Source organism: Gasterosteus aculeatus, chromosome 7 (genome assembly GCF_964276395.1).
Source record: "Gasterosteus aculeatus chromosome 7, fGasAcu3.hap1.1, whole genome shotgun sequence".
In the NCBI taxonomy this organism is placed as follows: Eukaryota; Metazoa; Chordata; class Actinopteri; order Perciformes; family Gasterosteidae; genus Gasterosteus; species Gasterosteus aculeatus.
Window position 1 is genome coordinate 30,861,357 of NC_135694.1, and position 15,712 is coordinate 30,877,068.

The window sequence follows — 15,712 nt, forward strand, 5'->3', positions numbered from 1 at the left end:
ACATATATTCATAAATTAATATATAAATATATATCATTCTTTTTTGTTTTGTTTTGTCTGCCATGCCATTCTTAATATCATTCTTAGTCTGTCTTTTTATGTTCTGAATGCGTTGTCTTAGAGTTGCCTGTTGCTATTTAGTATTATTGATGGAGAATGCAACTCAGCTAATACATTAATTATTAAAAATTAAGCTACACAGCAGTATGTTACGTAATTAAATGTTGTTCCACCTTTAACAGCAGCAGCTTTAAAGTATGGAAAAACAGATAGTTTTACTTTTGGATGCTGATGTTCCTGTACTTTCTCTGAGGGAGAAGATCTGAGCTGTGGTGCTGCGGTCTTCCCGGTAAGAGGCGCTAATCCTCCATTAAGCTGTTTGACGAACTAAAACCTTCCAAATCCAGCGAAGAAGAAACGAAGCCATTTGATTGGTGCTCGCTGGGTGACGGACGGCTTCAGAGCGAGCGCGACCGCTACATCTTCAATTTGGGAGGAAAAAAGCCAACAAACAACCCGTTTTTCAGCGTAACTTCTGCCTTTACACAAAAGCAGCTGGACTCGTTCCGGTATTTACCGACGGCGAACAAACCCGCCCGCCGTGTCGCTCGGGAAGATGATGTAACGTTAGTTTGGTCGGTTGTTTATCAGGTGAAACGTCTCGGCTTGAGGTAAGTGAGCCGCAGTGCTAACGCCAGCTAGCCAGCTAGCAGCGTACCGTTTGACGTTACCTGGCTGTTCACCTGGAGGCACTTGTTTTATTCTAATGGTCTTACTGCTTTTTTAATAACTGCTCACGGACAAGCTGCTGGTGAAGGCCTTTTGCCTTCAAGCTAACGGTGATGAAAACCAGCTAATCAAATAATGCATATTTTAACTGGTTATAATTCAGACACAAAATGTATTCCTTTAATACCAGTGAAATAGTTTTGTCCCCCGAAATGATTCAATTATTTGAAGTATTTTTGCTTAGAATGCTTCGTTATGATAATAATAAAATTAATATGAAAGTAATAACAATAAAGTAAATATGTTTCTGTTTACTGCAGTGACTAATAGACAACACATAAATATTAGCAGAAATTTAAACTTTGTCAAATAGCTTCAACCACAATTTCTTCTTTTTTTCAGGCTGCTGGCTACAACTCGTTTGATTCGTCCCTCAGATCAAGAACTTCAAACTGGCGGAAATGGATGAACAAAGTGTTGAGGTACGTAACAAACACACTCTCTCACACACACACGCTCACTATCACTAAAACATTACCGATGTCCTCCATCACCCCCCCAGAGCATCGCTGAAGTGTTCCGCTGTTTCATCTGCATGGAGAAGCTGAGGGACGCTCGTCTCTGCCCTCACTGCTCCAAGCTCTGCTGCTTCAGCTGCATACGAGTAAGTGGTGACGTCATCGACGCGTCCTACGAGCATCGCACACGACCTCGCCGTTGTTTTGTTGTTTAGTTTGTTTAGTTTTTTTTTTTTTTTTTCACAAAACATGCCTGAATAAACAGAAGGTTTTTTTCCCCATTAGAAGAAAACAATCCTTTATATATGAATGTTTTGCGTATGTTGCCTCTTACAATTTTGTGAACTTAGGATATTTATTGTGAATATTTAGACTTTTACAGGTTATTTCTTTTCACTATAAAATTCAAAATAAGCAAGCATGAATGGTTTAAATTATATCACATTGCAGAAAGGAGGACAAAGCTCACTGGGCTTGTACAAAGCCTCCACCTAAATAGTTTTAAATGTCACAATAATACAAGTAATTGTTAAAAAACAACGATTCTCATTGACCGAGTATGAGAAAACAGTCGTAGCAGTGCTGTACAGGGTTTTATTTACATTTCTCCAACCTGAAAAACCCCAAACAGAGGATGTGGTGTTGGACTGCAAACACACTTTTGATGCATTTAGTCAATGTTCAATGTGTTCTTTTTTTAATTCTTTTTTTTTAATGCATATCTCACGTTTTAATTTAAAGTGATAAGCAAGTAACATATTTTACCCATATTCATAGACATAAAGGGACAATTATGTTTTTTTGTGTGTGCTCTTCTGCTTCACATGTTAGGATCAATTCATGGTTTGTGTCTTTAACTACTAAAGTATTTAGTGAAGCGTGTTTGCAGAAGTTGTATTTCGGTGCAATAATCCTGGATCTGTGTTGTCTGACAGCGGTGGCTGACGGAGCAGAGAGCTCAGTGTCCACACTGCCGGTAAGCCGCCGCTCGCACACATCTGTAACCAACATTTAGAAATGCAACCAGCATGCAGGACCATACTTCAAAATTCTGAATTTCCTTTGTCTTCCCCTTTTGCTTTATTTAATAGGGAATACATTTGACGACTACACATGAAAATAACTATAAATTGATCGTGTGTGTCCACACAGCGCCCCCCTCCAGCTGAGGGAGCTGGTCAACTGTCGCTGGGCGGAGGAGGTCACCCAGCAGCTGGACACCCTGCAGCTCTGCAGCCTCACCAAGCACGAGGACAACGACAAGGACAAGTGAGCTCCTCCTCCAGTTCTTTCTCCTCGTCTGCATCCTGCTTTGCCTCCTGTTCCTCCTCCTCTTCTTCCTGCTCCTCTACTCATTTCCCCTCCTCTTCTTCCTCCCCCTCCACTCATTTCTCCTCTTCTTCTTCCTGCTCCTCCACTTTTTCCTAAGAGAGCAGTGTGAAATGTTTATGAATCTTAAACATAGTTTTTAGCACGGCTTGTAGTGTGGAAACATGAAGCTGATGTTCAGAGGAGGTCTGTCACCTCAGAACCGCTCTGTACTTCAACGAGGAGCAACTTTGTGTTGCATAAAAGAGCTTGAGATGAGAAAAAGACGGAAATCTTGGTTAAAATTCCATTGAGTGTTCATCCTGCTGTTTTTTTTAATCATTTTTTGTCATCTGATTTCCAGATGTGAGAACCACCACGAGAAGCTGAGTGTTTTCTGCTGGACCTGTAAGAAATGCATCTGTCACCAGTGTGCTCTGTGGGGAGGCATGGTAACCTTTCACCTCTTTACATTCACAATAAACATCTGTTCAGGGAATAAAACTGCAGCAGTGACGCAACACCTCTCAGATTAGGTCATTAAAATGTTACAACGGTACAAGTCACAACCTCACACCGGCGTCTTCACGTCGGAGACTGTAGTCTTGTTTTGTTTCTCTCAGCACGGCGGCCACACCTTCAAGCCCCTGGTGGAGATCTACGAGCAGCACGTGACCAAGGTGAAGGACGAGGTGGCCAAGCTGCGCCGGCGCCTCATGGAGCTCATCAGTCTGGTGCAGGAAGTGGTGAGACGTGAACACTATGGATAGAGAGCTGCACCACGTTGCACGGGCAAAGCTGAAGGAGCAACGATTTCTTTTAACTTAAATTAAGTAGATTTCTATGGCTGTAGTGAAGAGTTTGAAGATTCTTTCTAAATTTAAATGTTTTATTCTTTTTTTCTACACAGGCCACTCTCATATTGTTAATATTATAACATTTGTATTGTTTCTCATAAGTGGTCAAAATAAGGTTTCTCTCAAACAACAAACAAAACTGCACAATACATTTTATTTATTGTGTGTGTTTCATGGGGTCAGGAGAGGAACGTGGAGGCTGTCAGGGGAGCGAAGGACGAGCGGGTCAGAGAGATCCGGAACGCTGTGGAGATGATGATCGCTCGCCTGGACAACCAGCTGAAGAACAAACTCATCACCCTCATGGGTGAGAAGCGTCTCGGCGTCGATATTCGTCGGTGGATTGAATGAGAATATTGTGTTTTAGTGGACCAGAATTTAAGGGAAACCATAGTGAAAACCAGTTTCATGTCATGACTTGTACACTGAGAGAGTAGTCAGAATCATTACTTTAGTGACAATATCAAAAAGAGGTTATTCAACATGATGCGTCTAAAGGTTGAGAGCTCAAGCTGACACGGAGCAATACGAGGAAGATGGACTTTTCTTTTATAGCTTTGCAGGTTTCGAACAGAGCTGAAATATTTATCGTGGCTGAGTGGCCGCGTGCACTCAACCCGACACGCAGTGCTGAAAATAGACAAATGTCTTCCTCCCCACCAGGCCAGAAGACGTCCTTGACCCAGGAGACGGAGCTGCTGGAGTCTCTCCTGCAGGAGGTGGAGCACCAGGTCAGATCAGGCCGCATGTTGTTGTGCGTGTTGGCGATGCTGAGCTGTGTGGGTCCATTCGGCGCCTCTTAGATCCCCGACGCAACGATTCTAAATGTTAAGAGTGAAGCGGCTTATGAATATTGATATATCTTTACATAGATGTAGATAAGGATTTATCACTTATAAAGTTTCAAATATTTGTGGAAGTATTTTTGCATAAAACTAAATAACAGAAAACAAGAGCAAATGAGCAGGAAAGCTCATTGTGTTTGTAATGCTTTGTAAAAGAGAAAGTTCTGATAATCGCCTTGTTCAGAACGGTAGAGATCCAGATGCTAATTGAGCTAGCAGTCAGAAGTCTGCTATGTTCCTTTTTATTAAAAGGCCAAAATAAACATCTGCCGTCGTCGTGGGAACGGCAGGATGATTGTTGTGTTGTGCTGAACAGCTTCACTCGTGCAGTAAGAGCGAGCTGATCTCCAAGAGTCCGGAGATCCTGCTGATGTTCCAGCAGGTCCACCGTAAGCCCATGCAGTCCTTCGTCACCACGCCGGTCCCTCCGGACTTCACCAGGTAACCCGCTCACCCGAGGGGCAAAAAAAAGCCCGACTCGCGCTGCTCTTCATGTGGATTTATCTACTTTATTCTGCGTGTGCTTTCAGTGAGCTGGTTCCCGCCTACGACTCCAGCACTTTTGTTCTGGTCAACTTCAGGTAAATCCCGTCGCTGGTTTACGTTCTAGTCCTCAACTGCATCAGATAAATAAAAAGCCCTCAGGGATGTTACCCCTAAAGCCTCCCCTGCTTCATGGTCTGTTTGGCTCTACATGGACCATAAAGTACTAAATGAGCATCATGATGTGTTGAAGAAGACTTGAAACTAGAGGCTGAGACCATGAACTCATGTTTACAGCGTTTAATGGGGGAATGAATCAAGAGAGAAGAGTCATTTTCTCTAGAGAAACAATTCAAATGAAAAAAATCTCCTTTACTACTTCACGCTTTACAGCACATAGTAGTACCAAAATATGTGTACCTGAAATGAAAACAATGGATTTATTATTAGAGGAGGAATATCAGCGAGGAGAAAGTGGTTGTTGACCTTGAGGATGAGGAGCGCTTTGAAGCACTTCCTCCCACCGCTGAATGTATTTTGAGAGCTTCGTCCACTCGAGAGCCGAGACTTAAACCTGGAGGACGTGGATGAGTGCACGTGGTGTCCACCAGGCTTCCATGTGTGTGTGTGTGTGTGTGTGTGTGTGTGTGTGTGTGTGTGTTTTGTAGCACCCTGAGGCAGCGGGCCGACCCGGTCTACAGTCCTCCTCTACAGATATCCGGGCTCTGCTGGAGGCTCAAAGTCTACCCCGTGAGTTTCCCCTACTGACCTGAAGTAAAACACTGGTTTAAATATCCCACTGGGCTGCACCTCCGTGTCCACAGCATCGTTCACAACGTTGAACATCACGTTCTCATCGTTGATAACTTACAGAAGCGTTAAGTTTAATATTCATCTTCGACTCCAACGCATCATTTTTCACAGCCAACTGATACCAAGCAACATTAATGTAGGAAATCATAAAACTGATAAGTAATGTTTCCTCAGGACGGGAACGGAGTGGTCCGTGGAAACTACCTCTCCGTGTTCCTGGAACTGTCTGCTGGACTTCCTGAAACGTCAAAGTAGGAATCACACCTTCATAAATCTCCTCTGATTTCTTTCAGTCGAAAGTCAAATGATTTAAAGTGTTTTTGATGAGTACGACGACTTCCCAACCCGCAGCGCTTCCCGGGTTAAACCATAAGCTGTGTCTTCGTCCCGGTGTAGGTACGAGTACCGCGTGGAGATGGTCCACCAGGCCTCCAGCGACCCCACCAAGAACATCATCCGGGAGTTCGCCTCCGACTTCGAGGTCGGAGAATGCTGGGGCTACAACCGCTTCTTCAGACTGGACCTCCTGGCCAGCGAGGGCTACCTGAACATGCAGACGGACACACTGGTCCTCCGGTGGGGTCTCACTCACTCACTCACTCACTCACACACTCACACACACATCTTGTGGTTGCGTTGTCAACTGAGGTTTTGTGTTTTTATGATGCGCAGATACCAGGTCCGCTCTCCCACCTTCTTCCAGAAGTGCCGAGACCAGTACTGGTACATCAGCCAGCTGGAGTCGGCCCAGAGCGGCTACATCCAGCAGATCAACAACCTCAAAGAGGTGTGTGTGTGTGTGTGTGTGTGTTCAAAGTGAGGAACCGAATGTGTCCCGTTTCATTGAACCTCCTCATCATTTCAGAGGTTGGCCATTGAGCTGTTTCGCCGTCAGACGTCGCGGAGCTCCTCCCCCCCCGACATGAGGCTCTCCGTGGGGACCACCACCACCACCGCCTCCGAGAGGGACCCCCGCTCGGTGAAGAGCGACGACGACCGGCAGACCGCCCTGAACCACGCTAAGAAAGGCGAGGAAGAGGAGCGGACGCAGCAAGACGACTCTAATGTGAGGACGGAACGCTCTGCTTCTACTTCTCCTGATCCCTCTTTTCCTTCGGAATGAATCGTATCGTCTTACGCCGGCAGATTTCTTTCTTTTTTAAATAATTGTCAATTCAAAAAAACAATTAACGTCTCGTCATTGAACCAAACGTCTCCAGTTCCAGCTCCTAGAGGTGTGTGACCACCGTGCAGAGTTTATTTTTTTGCTCTCGTGTGTCGGGGACATTTGAGCGAAAGACACTCACGCTGCGTGTCCTTCAGGAGCTGTCGGACGGGGACCTGGAGGTGGACTGTCTGACGGAGGAGGAGGTCAACCCGCTGGATGGCAGCAGCACCTCGGGGAGCTCCACGGCAACCAGCAACACGGAGGAGAACGACATCGACGAGGAGACCATGTGAGTACGGAATCCAGCGTCCTCGTAGGACACGCTTCATGCGCGTGTATTTGCACAGGTACGTGCTAGCATACGTATGAGTTATTATGTAAATGTAATTAATGGTGCCGTTCGATTTGCTGCCCGACCGCCCCGCTGATAACGGTGTGTGAGTAAATTGTTATTAACGGGTTGAAAATGTAGTTCTAAACGCCGACAAGTATGGATGTTTTTTGTGATTCTTAAATCATCTTTTTTCTGCTCAGGTCTGGAGAGAATGATGTAGAATTCATTGGGATCCTGGAGACAGAAGAGGGAGAGCTTCCCGATGACTTGGCTGGAGCAGCAGGTGTGTTCCTAAAGCAAATATAAATGTATTGCATACGTTTGTCTATATTTGTGCTTCAAGACAACTATTTAATTCATGAGCCATATGTATTAAAGAAGACTTGAAACTAGAGATTGAGACCATAAACCTGGTTTACAATGTTTATGTGGGAATAAATCAAGAGAGTAGTAGTCATTTTCTCATAGACTTCAATGGGACCAGAGGAGTCGCCCCCTGCTGGTCACTACAGAGAACGCAGGTTTATGAATCTTCAGCATTCACTTCATTCTTCTGTCACTGCTGAGGCGAATAAGCCCCTGAACTGCAGTATTTTCATTGCTAAAAAAATATTCAACGCAAAAATATCCTGACAAAAACAACCGAGCCAAATACCACCAGATGTCCTGCCTCTAACGTGTGGACTGCCGGGCGATGGTGAGCAGCTCTCTCATCCCTGTGTCTGTGTGCAAAGGCACGAACAGGACGATGAGTCATTGTTGTTGCACTGAACGCCCCTTTGCAGATATAGAAACACTCTGTGTGTGCGTGCGTGTGTGTGTGTGTGTGTGTGTGTCGAGCTCTGTGTTGGATTTTTTTTATCATGAGGATGTTGTTTAGGCCGCCTTATTGCTAAGGAAAGTTCAGCCCGTCCAGAATATAAGGCTTTCTACAAACCCTCCTCCCCCTGCAGGAGGTCCCAGCTCCGCCGTGCGCTCCTCACACCGCTCCGCCTCCACTCGCGGCGCCGGCATCGGTGGTGGCGGCGGGGCCGGAGCGGCGGCGTGCGGCACCATCGGGCCGGGGAGCAGCAGCAGCCTCCTGGACATCGACCCGGTCTTCCTGATCCAGCTGCTGGATCTGAAGGAGCGTCGCAGCGTGGAGTCTCTGTGGGGCCTCCAGCCGCGACCTCCTGTGTCTCTGCTGCACAGCCAAGGTCCGCCTCGCATTCCTCTCGTCTCCTCTCGTCTCATTCCTCTCGTCTTCTCTCATTCCTCTCGTCTCCTCTAGTTCCACTAAGGCGCTTTGCACACATTCTCAGTTTGAGTGTTAAAGACCCTCCAGTCCTCTAGCCAACAGGTGTCAAACCTTTCACAGCTGAAATGATGCACTGCAGAAGGATGTATGTTTAGCTTTTTTTATGTTTGTGTACTGAGGCTGAAACGGATTCCAGGGTTTCAAAAGATGCAGATTTTTATATTGCAGACTTTATATGAAAAGGGAGGTAAATAAATGAAAAAGTAGCTGTGAACAGTGATGTAGAGAATTGAGCAGGGTTTATTTGTTCCTGTTCTCAGCTCACGCTCACTCCAGGAAGGACCGAGAGCGGCGGCCTCAGGCGGTGCGGCGCTCCGCTCCCGACTCGGGGGTCCTGATCCGCCTCAAGGCCCAGATGGCCGAGGTCCGCAGCAAGCTGACCGACACAAATGGTCCGGTGCTGGAGGCCCGGAGGGCCGGGGAGCCCAGGCCGGGCCCCTCGGGGGGCTGCAGCGGGGAGGAGGTACCTCCCCACCACGGCGACTCAGAGCTGTCCTCCTGCCGGGAGCCGGGTGAGCTGGACCTGCTGATGGGGGCTGCTGCAGCTCGGCCCAGACCCGGTCGCCCCGGTGAGGACTCGTACGATGATGTCACTGCTTTGAAGATGCAGGGTCAAGAGCGCTGCAGTCTTACTAGTAGAGGGATGTGGATAGAAGGACAACGGGTATTATGACATATTGGGAGCATTAGCTAATGATAATAACAACGTTATTAATCTGATCCGTCTGACTTCATACCCAACGTGATCCTGCAGTTAATGAGGTCAATAGGTGTAGGATAATTACACCCCCCCCCCCCCTACCTCCCTCCCTGTGTGCAGACAGGAGATCTCTGTCGCCGGTCCTGGAGACCAGCAGCTCTCTGGTGATGAAGAGGAGGAGTCCAGAGGAGATGATGGAGAAGGACCTGAGAGGACCAGATGTGTCCACAGAGCTCAGTCTGCATCTCAAAGAGGGGCTGGGGGGGGGAGAGGGTCAGTACCCAGCTGTTGTCTTGAGCTGATGAGCGCTTTAGTCTCGGCTGTGTAGTCAAGCCTGTTCTCTTGTCTCCGCTTCAGGGCCGATGAAGGCCGACGGCCCCCCGGGGCCCCTCGTGTCCCTCGGCGGCGGCTCCTCGGCGGAGCAGCAGGCCTCCACCTCCAAGCTGCTACATCAGTACTCGGCGGCGGAGCAGCAGCAGCAGGAGCTGTTCGGGGCGCCGGGGCCCCGGGACGACATCTTCTCCCTGCGGGGGGCGAGCTACATGACCGGCGGGAAGGGCCGGGCCCTCGGGTGTGTGTCTCCTGCTAAACGCTCTCTTCTTTTTCGTGTCTCTGTGCTGCGCCGCTCACAAATGTGCCCACAACCCCCCCCCCGTTCCCTCCTCCCTCCTTGTGCCTGCAGGGCGGCCATGTTGGAGTGCGAGTCCGAGAACTTGGGGAACTGCCATCGCTCCCTGCTGGAGGGGCCCGCTGCCGCGTCGCTAAACGGCAGATCAAACGAAGGTCTGCGGTTTGTTCTGATCACGACGCTAATTAGTACAAGAGATGTGCAGCACGTAGTAAGTCAGGGGACAAAATGACCAGAATGGAATGCCGAATGAAGACCTGTCAATCCCTTTAAGCCCCGCCCTAAAGCATCCCCTGCTTTATGGTCTGTTTGACTCTAAATGTTCAGTCACTAAATGAACATCATGCTGTATTGAAGAAGACTTGAAACTAGAGACTGAGAACATGAACTCATGTTTACTGAGGGAATAAATCAAGAGAATTTTCTCATAGACGTCTATGGGAGCAGAGGAGTCGCCCCCTGCTGGGCATTACAGAGAATGCAGAATTTGTGCCTAAAATGTAAACCATCCTTATAGGAGCAGGAGTTAAAATGTGTCATCGCATCCCTCTGGACTTTGAGAGGAATATTAATTATAATATTCCCTGTTGTTGTCGCGTTAGCCGAGCTGTGACGGTCTCGTGTCGTCCCGTTCGTAGATCGCTCGCCGTCGGTCCTCGTGGCGGCAACGAGCAGCGACAGCGACACCGAGGACGAGGCTCTGCAGAGCAACGACTCTCGCTACGACAACCAGACCCCCCCCTGCTCAGGTAACCCGCCCTCCCCTCACCGCTCAGGTAACCTCCTGAGTGGCGCTGATAGACTGCCTCCATTTTCTAAAACATCTAAAAACAGCTTTGATTTGAATTCTTGAAATGAAATGTGGAAATAAGTGGATCTTTACTCTTCCTTCTTCCAGGAGAGCAGCTTCTGTCTGACGACATGAGTCTACCTGCTGACAGGTGATCCCCCCCCCCCCCCTCCCACACACACAGAAACCTGTCTTTATGTTACACACATCCAAAGTAGAAGCTACAGCCTATCATGCATGAAGGAGACCACTCAAGCTGCTGTTCTTCTTGTCCTGAATACGTAGGAGAAAACAGCCAGTAACTCAGGTGTGATCTCATAACATCAGCGCTTCAAGCTCTTCTCTTCTCTTCACGTTTGCGTTACGTTTTATGATTCGGGACCAACGTCTCGCTTCAGTAAAGACAACAAACTTGTTTGTGGAAAGACTGGATCTCTGAAAGTGTCACTTGTCAAACATGACCCTTGACCTCCATGAAGCCGCCGCCCCCCCCTGAGCTTTGATCTGCAGCGCTGTCTGACTGCACGGAGAGTAATGCGCGCTTCTACAAGGCTGTCCTCACCTGCTCGACCCCCGTCTCGCACGATTGTTCCACTGCTTGTCCCTCCCGAGCGTTTTATGTAAATGTCGTCTCTCTCTGAACGCCGCCTGGTGTCCCTGCGACATTTGAAAGAGTCAAACGATCACCGGATTACGAAACCTCTGACGTCTGTGGCGAAGTTAGAAGAGCGGAGCGAAAAGCCCTCCGAATGTTTGTTCAGAGGATACCGAGCTTCAGCCTGTTAGCTTAGCTTAGCATCAAAAAACCCCACATCTGCTGCTCGGCTCAGCGTGTTGACGTTCGGATTTAGACTCCGACTGTGCAACTCTCTTCAACAGTCCGCCGCAAAATAAAACTGTCTGTTTCCAGGTAATCAGACCGTGTTGCGTGGACAGACTTTTAGTTCCAATACTTCAAGTCAACACGGGGACGTCTCCTTCCAGAAATCAAAAAATGTATTAATAAATTACGCCACAGGTGAGGAACAAAGTACTGAACTGTTTTAAGGTGGAAACTTTAATATAATTGCCTCTGTCGTGCTCAATCCAAAATACCCTCAGTAGATTTTTGACAGTGGACATTTTATGTACACGAGTCTGCTCAGTCTAAATGTTCCGCTAACACTTCAACTAGAATACTTGTTTTTAGTTTAGAGAGTTTTTCTGAATTTAAGTGAAGGATTAACAAGAAACGTTTTATTCTCTAAGTTTAAAGTAGTAAATTCACGAGGTTAAGACACTGTTTGGAGTCTGGAGACTTTTTATAATTTGCTGATTCTGGGGGGAAATGACGAGCATTTTCTTATTTCAATTTGACCTCATCAAAAATTGTGTATAGAAATTGATCCAACAGATGTTTTTTTGTTTTGTCAAATACTACAATTTTTTTAAAGTTTTGTTTTCTCACAGATTCATGACTTTAATCTCGAAGAATATGTTCTTTCGTCTGAACATTTATTTTCTAACTTCTCTTTGTGCTTCTGGCGTTTAAAGCTGCTCTCTATTTTGAACATTCCCACGAAGCACCGTGCATTGGTTGATGTGAACACTAACGTATTTAAATAAATAAAATGTTTTCTCTCGCAACTTCTGTCTTCCTTTTTAAAATGTAGAATGTTTGAACAAGCAGGAAGTAAAGTCACCTCCCGTCCTCCTGCTATCTGGAATCCATCGCCATTAACAGGCACAACTGCTGGAACAGAACAGGAAGCCAGTTGAGAGAGAGGGAGGGAGGGAGGGAGGGAGGGAGGGAGTCATTTTGCAGAGTGTGTGCAGGACACCTCACTTTTTATTTTTATTTATTGAAAGGCTGTGTCAGTATGCACAGCCTGCAGCGGTCCACATGAAGAACCCGTTACAGCATCCGCTCAGCTTATTCTGTGGTGTCAGCGAGCCGACCTCTGATTAATATTCAGGTTTCACACGGACGAAGGAAAGTTCAGGATCAAGAGCTCGTTGTGCTTAAACATTGTGTAATAGTGTTTTTTACGTTACTGTATGTTTTAGCTAATCTCACTTAATGGGAACTGGTTGCTTTTACTTTCTAATGAGCCGACTTTAGGGGAAGAGTCTTGTTTCCATTGTCTTCTGATCTCCGTGGTTACTGTGTGATATGTAGCTTAAGCTTCTATCCTTATCTTTAAAATATATATATATATATATATAATTACTGTAGACCTTTCTCTTGGATAAAGGTGATCTGTCTTCAGGGAGGCAGTTGGTCTCCATGACAACGTGACTCTGAAAGCCGACGGGCCTTGAGCAGTAATTGAAAAGTAGTTTGAGACCTGTGACTAAACTAAATGTATCATCAATGTTCATTTTAAACGTAACCAAAGCTGTCAAACTCACTGACAGATAATAAGTACGCAAGAACCGTTTTCTCCATTAAATTACTGTTTTAAAGCAATATATATTGTATTGGAGAGAAATTACACAATTACTCCCAAAAGTTTTGACACATTCACATTTTTACACTTTTTAAACTTTTAACTGCATTAACATAAGTAATGGATTAACATAGTTACTAATGTTTTAACATTATTACTAATGAATAACCACAACCAGGAAAAGTAACATCTTCCAATATTTGAAATAATTTAATATTCGTACATTCTCGACTACTGTGGTAAGCAAAGGATCCTGGGTAATGCAGTTTAACTATTGAGAAGCAGAAACAGACGAACAGAAAAGGCGTCATTCGAGGACTTGTTCTAATCTTTATATACATGGTAAGTAGTCACTGGTTACAGTACACACATTTTATATACTACAGGAACACATAATACACGCACTCAATGTGTGTTTTATTGTAAGTCGCTCTGGATAAAAGCGTCAGCTAAATGACATGTAATGTAAATGTAATGTTTTACTGTTTTTTTTTTTTCTTCCTTTTTAAAAAAAAACAACCTAAACGGCATGTTGAAGAGCCAATGGCGGGGTTTGTCTTCACGCTCTGAGGACGAGGAGAAGAAGAAGGGACCAATCAGAGCCCTCGTTCACCGGCAGCACCTCATTACTCATCATCCCGTGCTCTGCAGGCGGGCGTCCGAGGGGTGAGAAGTCGACTTCAGGAGCCTCTGCGGTTCTTCTCCGTGACCTTTTGAAGTTCTGTCCGACAGAGACACATTTTTTGTTGCCTCCTTCAGCAGAAGACAAATCCCTCCGAGACCTTTTGATGCAACATTATTGCTTAGAGCGCACAGCTTTGTGTGTGTGTGTGTGTGTGTGTGTAAATAGAGCGTGGAGGGGCCCTCTAGTTAACACAGTCATTATGATCACCATCATCATCATCATCATCAGGAGGGAAGGGAAACATCCGACTCAGAGGAACATCTTCAGTGCAAGCAGAGCGAGTGAGGGAGGACGTGGAGCAGGGACGCGTTTTATTGCTCATACAGTGACAACTTCTGGCAGTTTTTTTTTTTTTTTTTTGCAATATGACGAGTCACACTGTGTGACCCATTTACAGTTTTTTCCTTCTTTTTGGTTGAATGCAACCCATGGATCCCTGTCACTGCCATGGTTCTCCTTTTCCCTCCAGAGCGCAGAGAATGATTCACAAATCCCCAAAGACCCGCTGCGAGACTCAGAGAATCAGGACAGGAAAGTACTGCACAGCTGCTCTGAGGTGTGAGTACAAGTACAACACGCTCCAATCCACCGCCGCCATTTACAGGAGGAAAAAACACCTCTAAGGGAGAAATCTATCCTTTCAGAACAATATCAGCCTATCGTAAGAGGTTATGTTATAATGACAAAGTACCTTGTTTTAATCTGAATATAGTACCAAGATGTTGTAATAACATAGATAATAAGTATTTTGTTATAACAAAAACAATAACAAAATCAGGAATATCTTCATAATGAGAAAATATCTGGTTATAATAACAAAATACCAAGTTGTCATAAGGAAGAAAAGTCCAAGTACCCTTTAACGTATTTAATCACTCTCCTGACATGAGGAAACTTTGCCTTCATAACGGGAACCCGTGAGGATTTTCTCTGGAGTTCGCTGCTCCGTGTGGGCTGTAAAACATCAAATGTGTCACGCAAAAGAGGTCAGGCGGAAGCTCCGTCCTGGGGGGGTTACTCTCCTCTAACCGCCGAGCTACTCCCCCCAGCTGAACTGGAACGTGACCCTACAAACTCAAATCTGATCGGCGTCCTTTTTAAGGCTGTAGCTGATTAATAAACATTTAAATTGGCAGCTGCAGGTCGAAGACGTAGTAGTTGAAGCCAACATTTAATAATCAACATATTCTTGTATATTTTTCCCCCAGGTTTCTTTGTTCCTGTCAGGGGGGGGGCGATGAAACGGCAGCTAGGCCACAGAAGTACACTACAACTCTGCCAGTGAACGGCCGACCTGTTCAACACCTTCTACATTTGTGTTGGCAGCTCTTCAAGGCAGCGGCAGCGCCAACTAAGCGATGTCATACGACATCCTCCACCTGCGCCTCAATCCGGTCGGGGGGTGCCCCAACTGTCGGGCCTCGGGAACCATGAATCAAAACCATTGATTTATGAGACATAGCTATTTTATATACTCCCCCAGCGTTCCCTCAACTCACAACAGGAACACAACAACAACTTGTGAACTTCTCGGGGTATCGGCCAACAACACTTCAACAAAGGGGATCTGGCGGCTTTAGTTTGTTGAGTGGCACATTCCCTCATAGCTGAGATGCTAAGACACCCCAAAGAAAACACACCCGGGGACACACGGGCGACGTTCTGCTCAGTCAAGTTGGTTTCGGGGCCTGATTGTCTGGGGAGTCGCATGTTCGATAGTCGCCATAACGCCCTCACTACACGACCTCGCGTTTGTACCTGCGCAAACCAAAGAATTGGGGAGTGATTATGTGAGGGAATGTTTGGGGTACGATTTGAAGCGTCAAAAATGGCCGATCTGTAAACAACAAGGAAAGGCTCCAAACCCTTCTGATGGGAAGTATTCACCCAACCGGTACCGGAGGCTACGAAGGGTATCTCAGTTTAACGTTAGCATCTACCGGAGGCTACGGAGGGTATCTCAGTTAACGTTAGCATCTACCGGAGGCTACGAAGGGTATCTCAGTTTAACGTTAGCATCTCCTCTCAGACTTGTGGAGGTCTGAGCTCTAGCAAGCTCGGTCCAATCTTAGGCTAAGACTTTACGCTCGCCAAACAACTCGGATAGCGAGGACGTTTTCACGGCTAG

At 46.3% G+C, this 15,712-nt stretch overlaps 1 protein-coding gene across 2 annotated transcripts; it reads left to right on the top strand.

The window, feature by feature from the left end:
- Positions 1-383: 383 nt before the first annotated feature.
- Positions 384-12,096, top strand: trim37 (tripartite motif containing 37). Of its 2 annotated transcripts, none has more exons than XM_040182133.2 (26): positions 384-671; positions 1,132-1,211; positions 1,292-1,393; positions 2,183-2,223; positions 2,400-2,516; positions 2,920-3,007; positions 3,179-3,301; positions 3,596-3,719; positions 4,076-4,143; positions 4,574-4,698; positions 4,788-4,838; positions 5,409-5,490; positions 5,728-5,804; positions 5,950-6,129; positions 6,226-6,340; positions 6,419-6,619; positions 6,877-7,010; positions 7,256-7,338; positions 8,009-8,251; positions 8,613-8,921; positions 9,173-9,325; positions 9,410-9,623; positions 9,735-9,835; positions 10,319-10,429; positions 10,579-10,621; positions 10,756-12,096. In XM_040182133.2, exons 2-26 carry the CDS (start codon positions 1,191-1,193, stop codon positions 10,781-10,783), a joined length of 2,934 nt encoding a protein of 977 aa, XP_040038067.2. In that variant the 5' UTR covers positions 384-671; positions 1,132-1,190; the 3' UTR covers positions 10,784-12,096. The 2 variants fall into 2 exon arrangements, with proteins under 2 accessions (XP_040038067.2, XP_077963113.1); XM_078106987.1 differs by having other exon boundaries at positions 11,381-12,096.
- Positions 12,097-15,712: the final 3,616 nt, after the last annotated feature.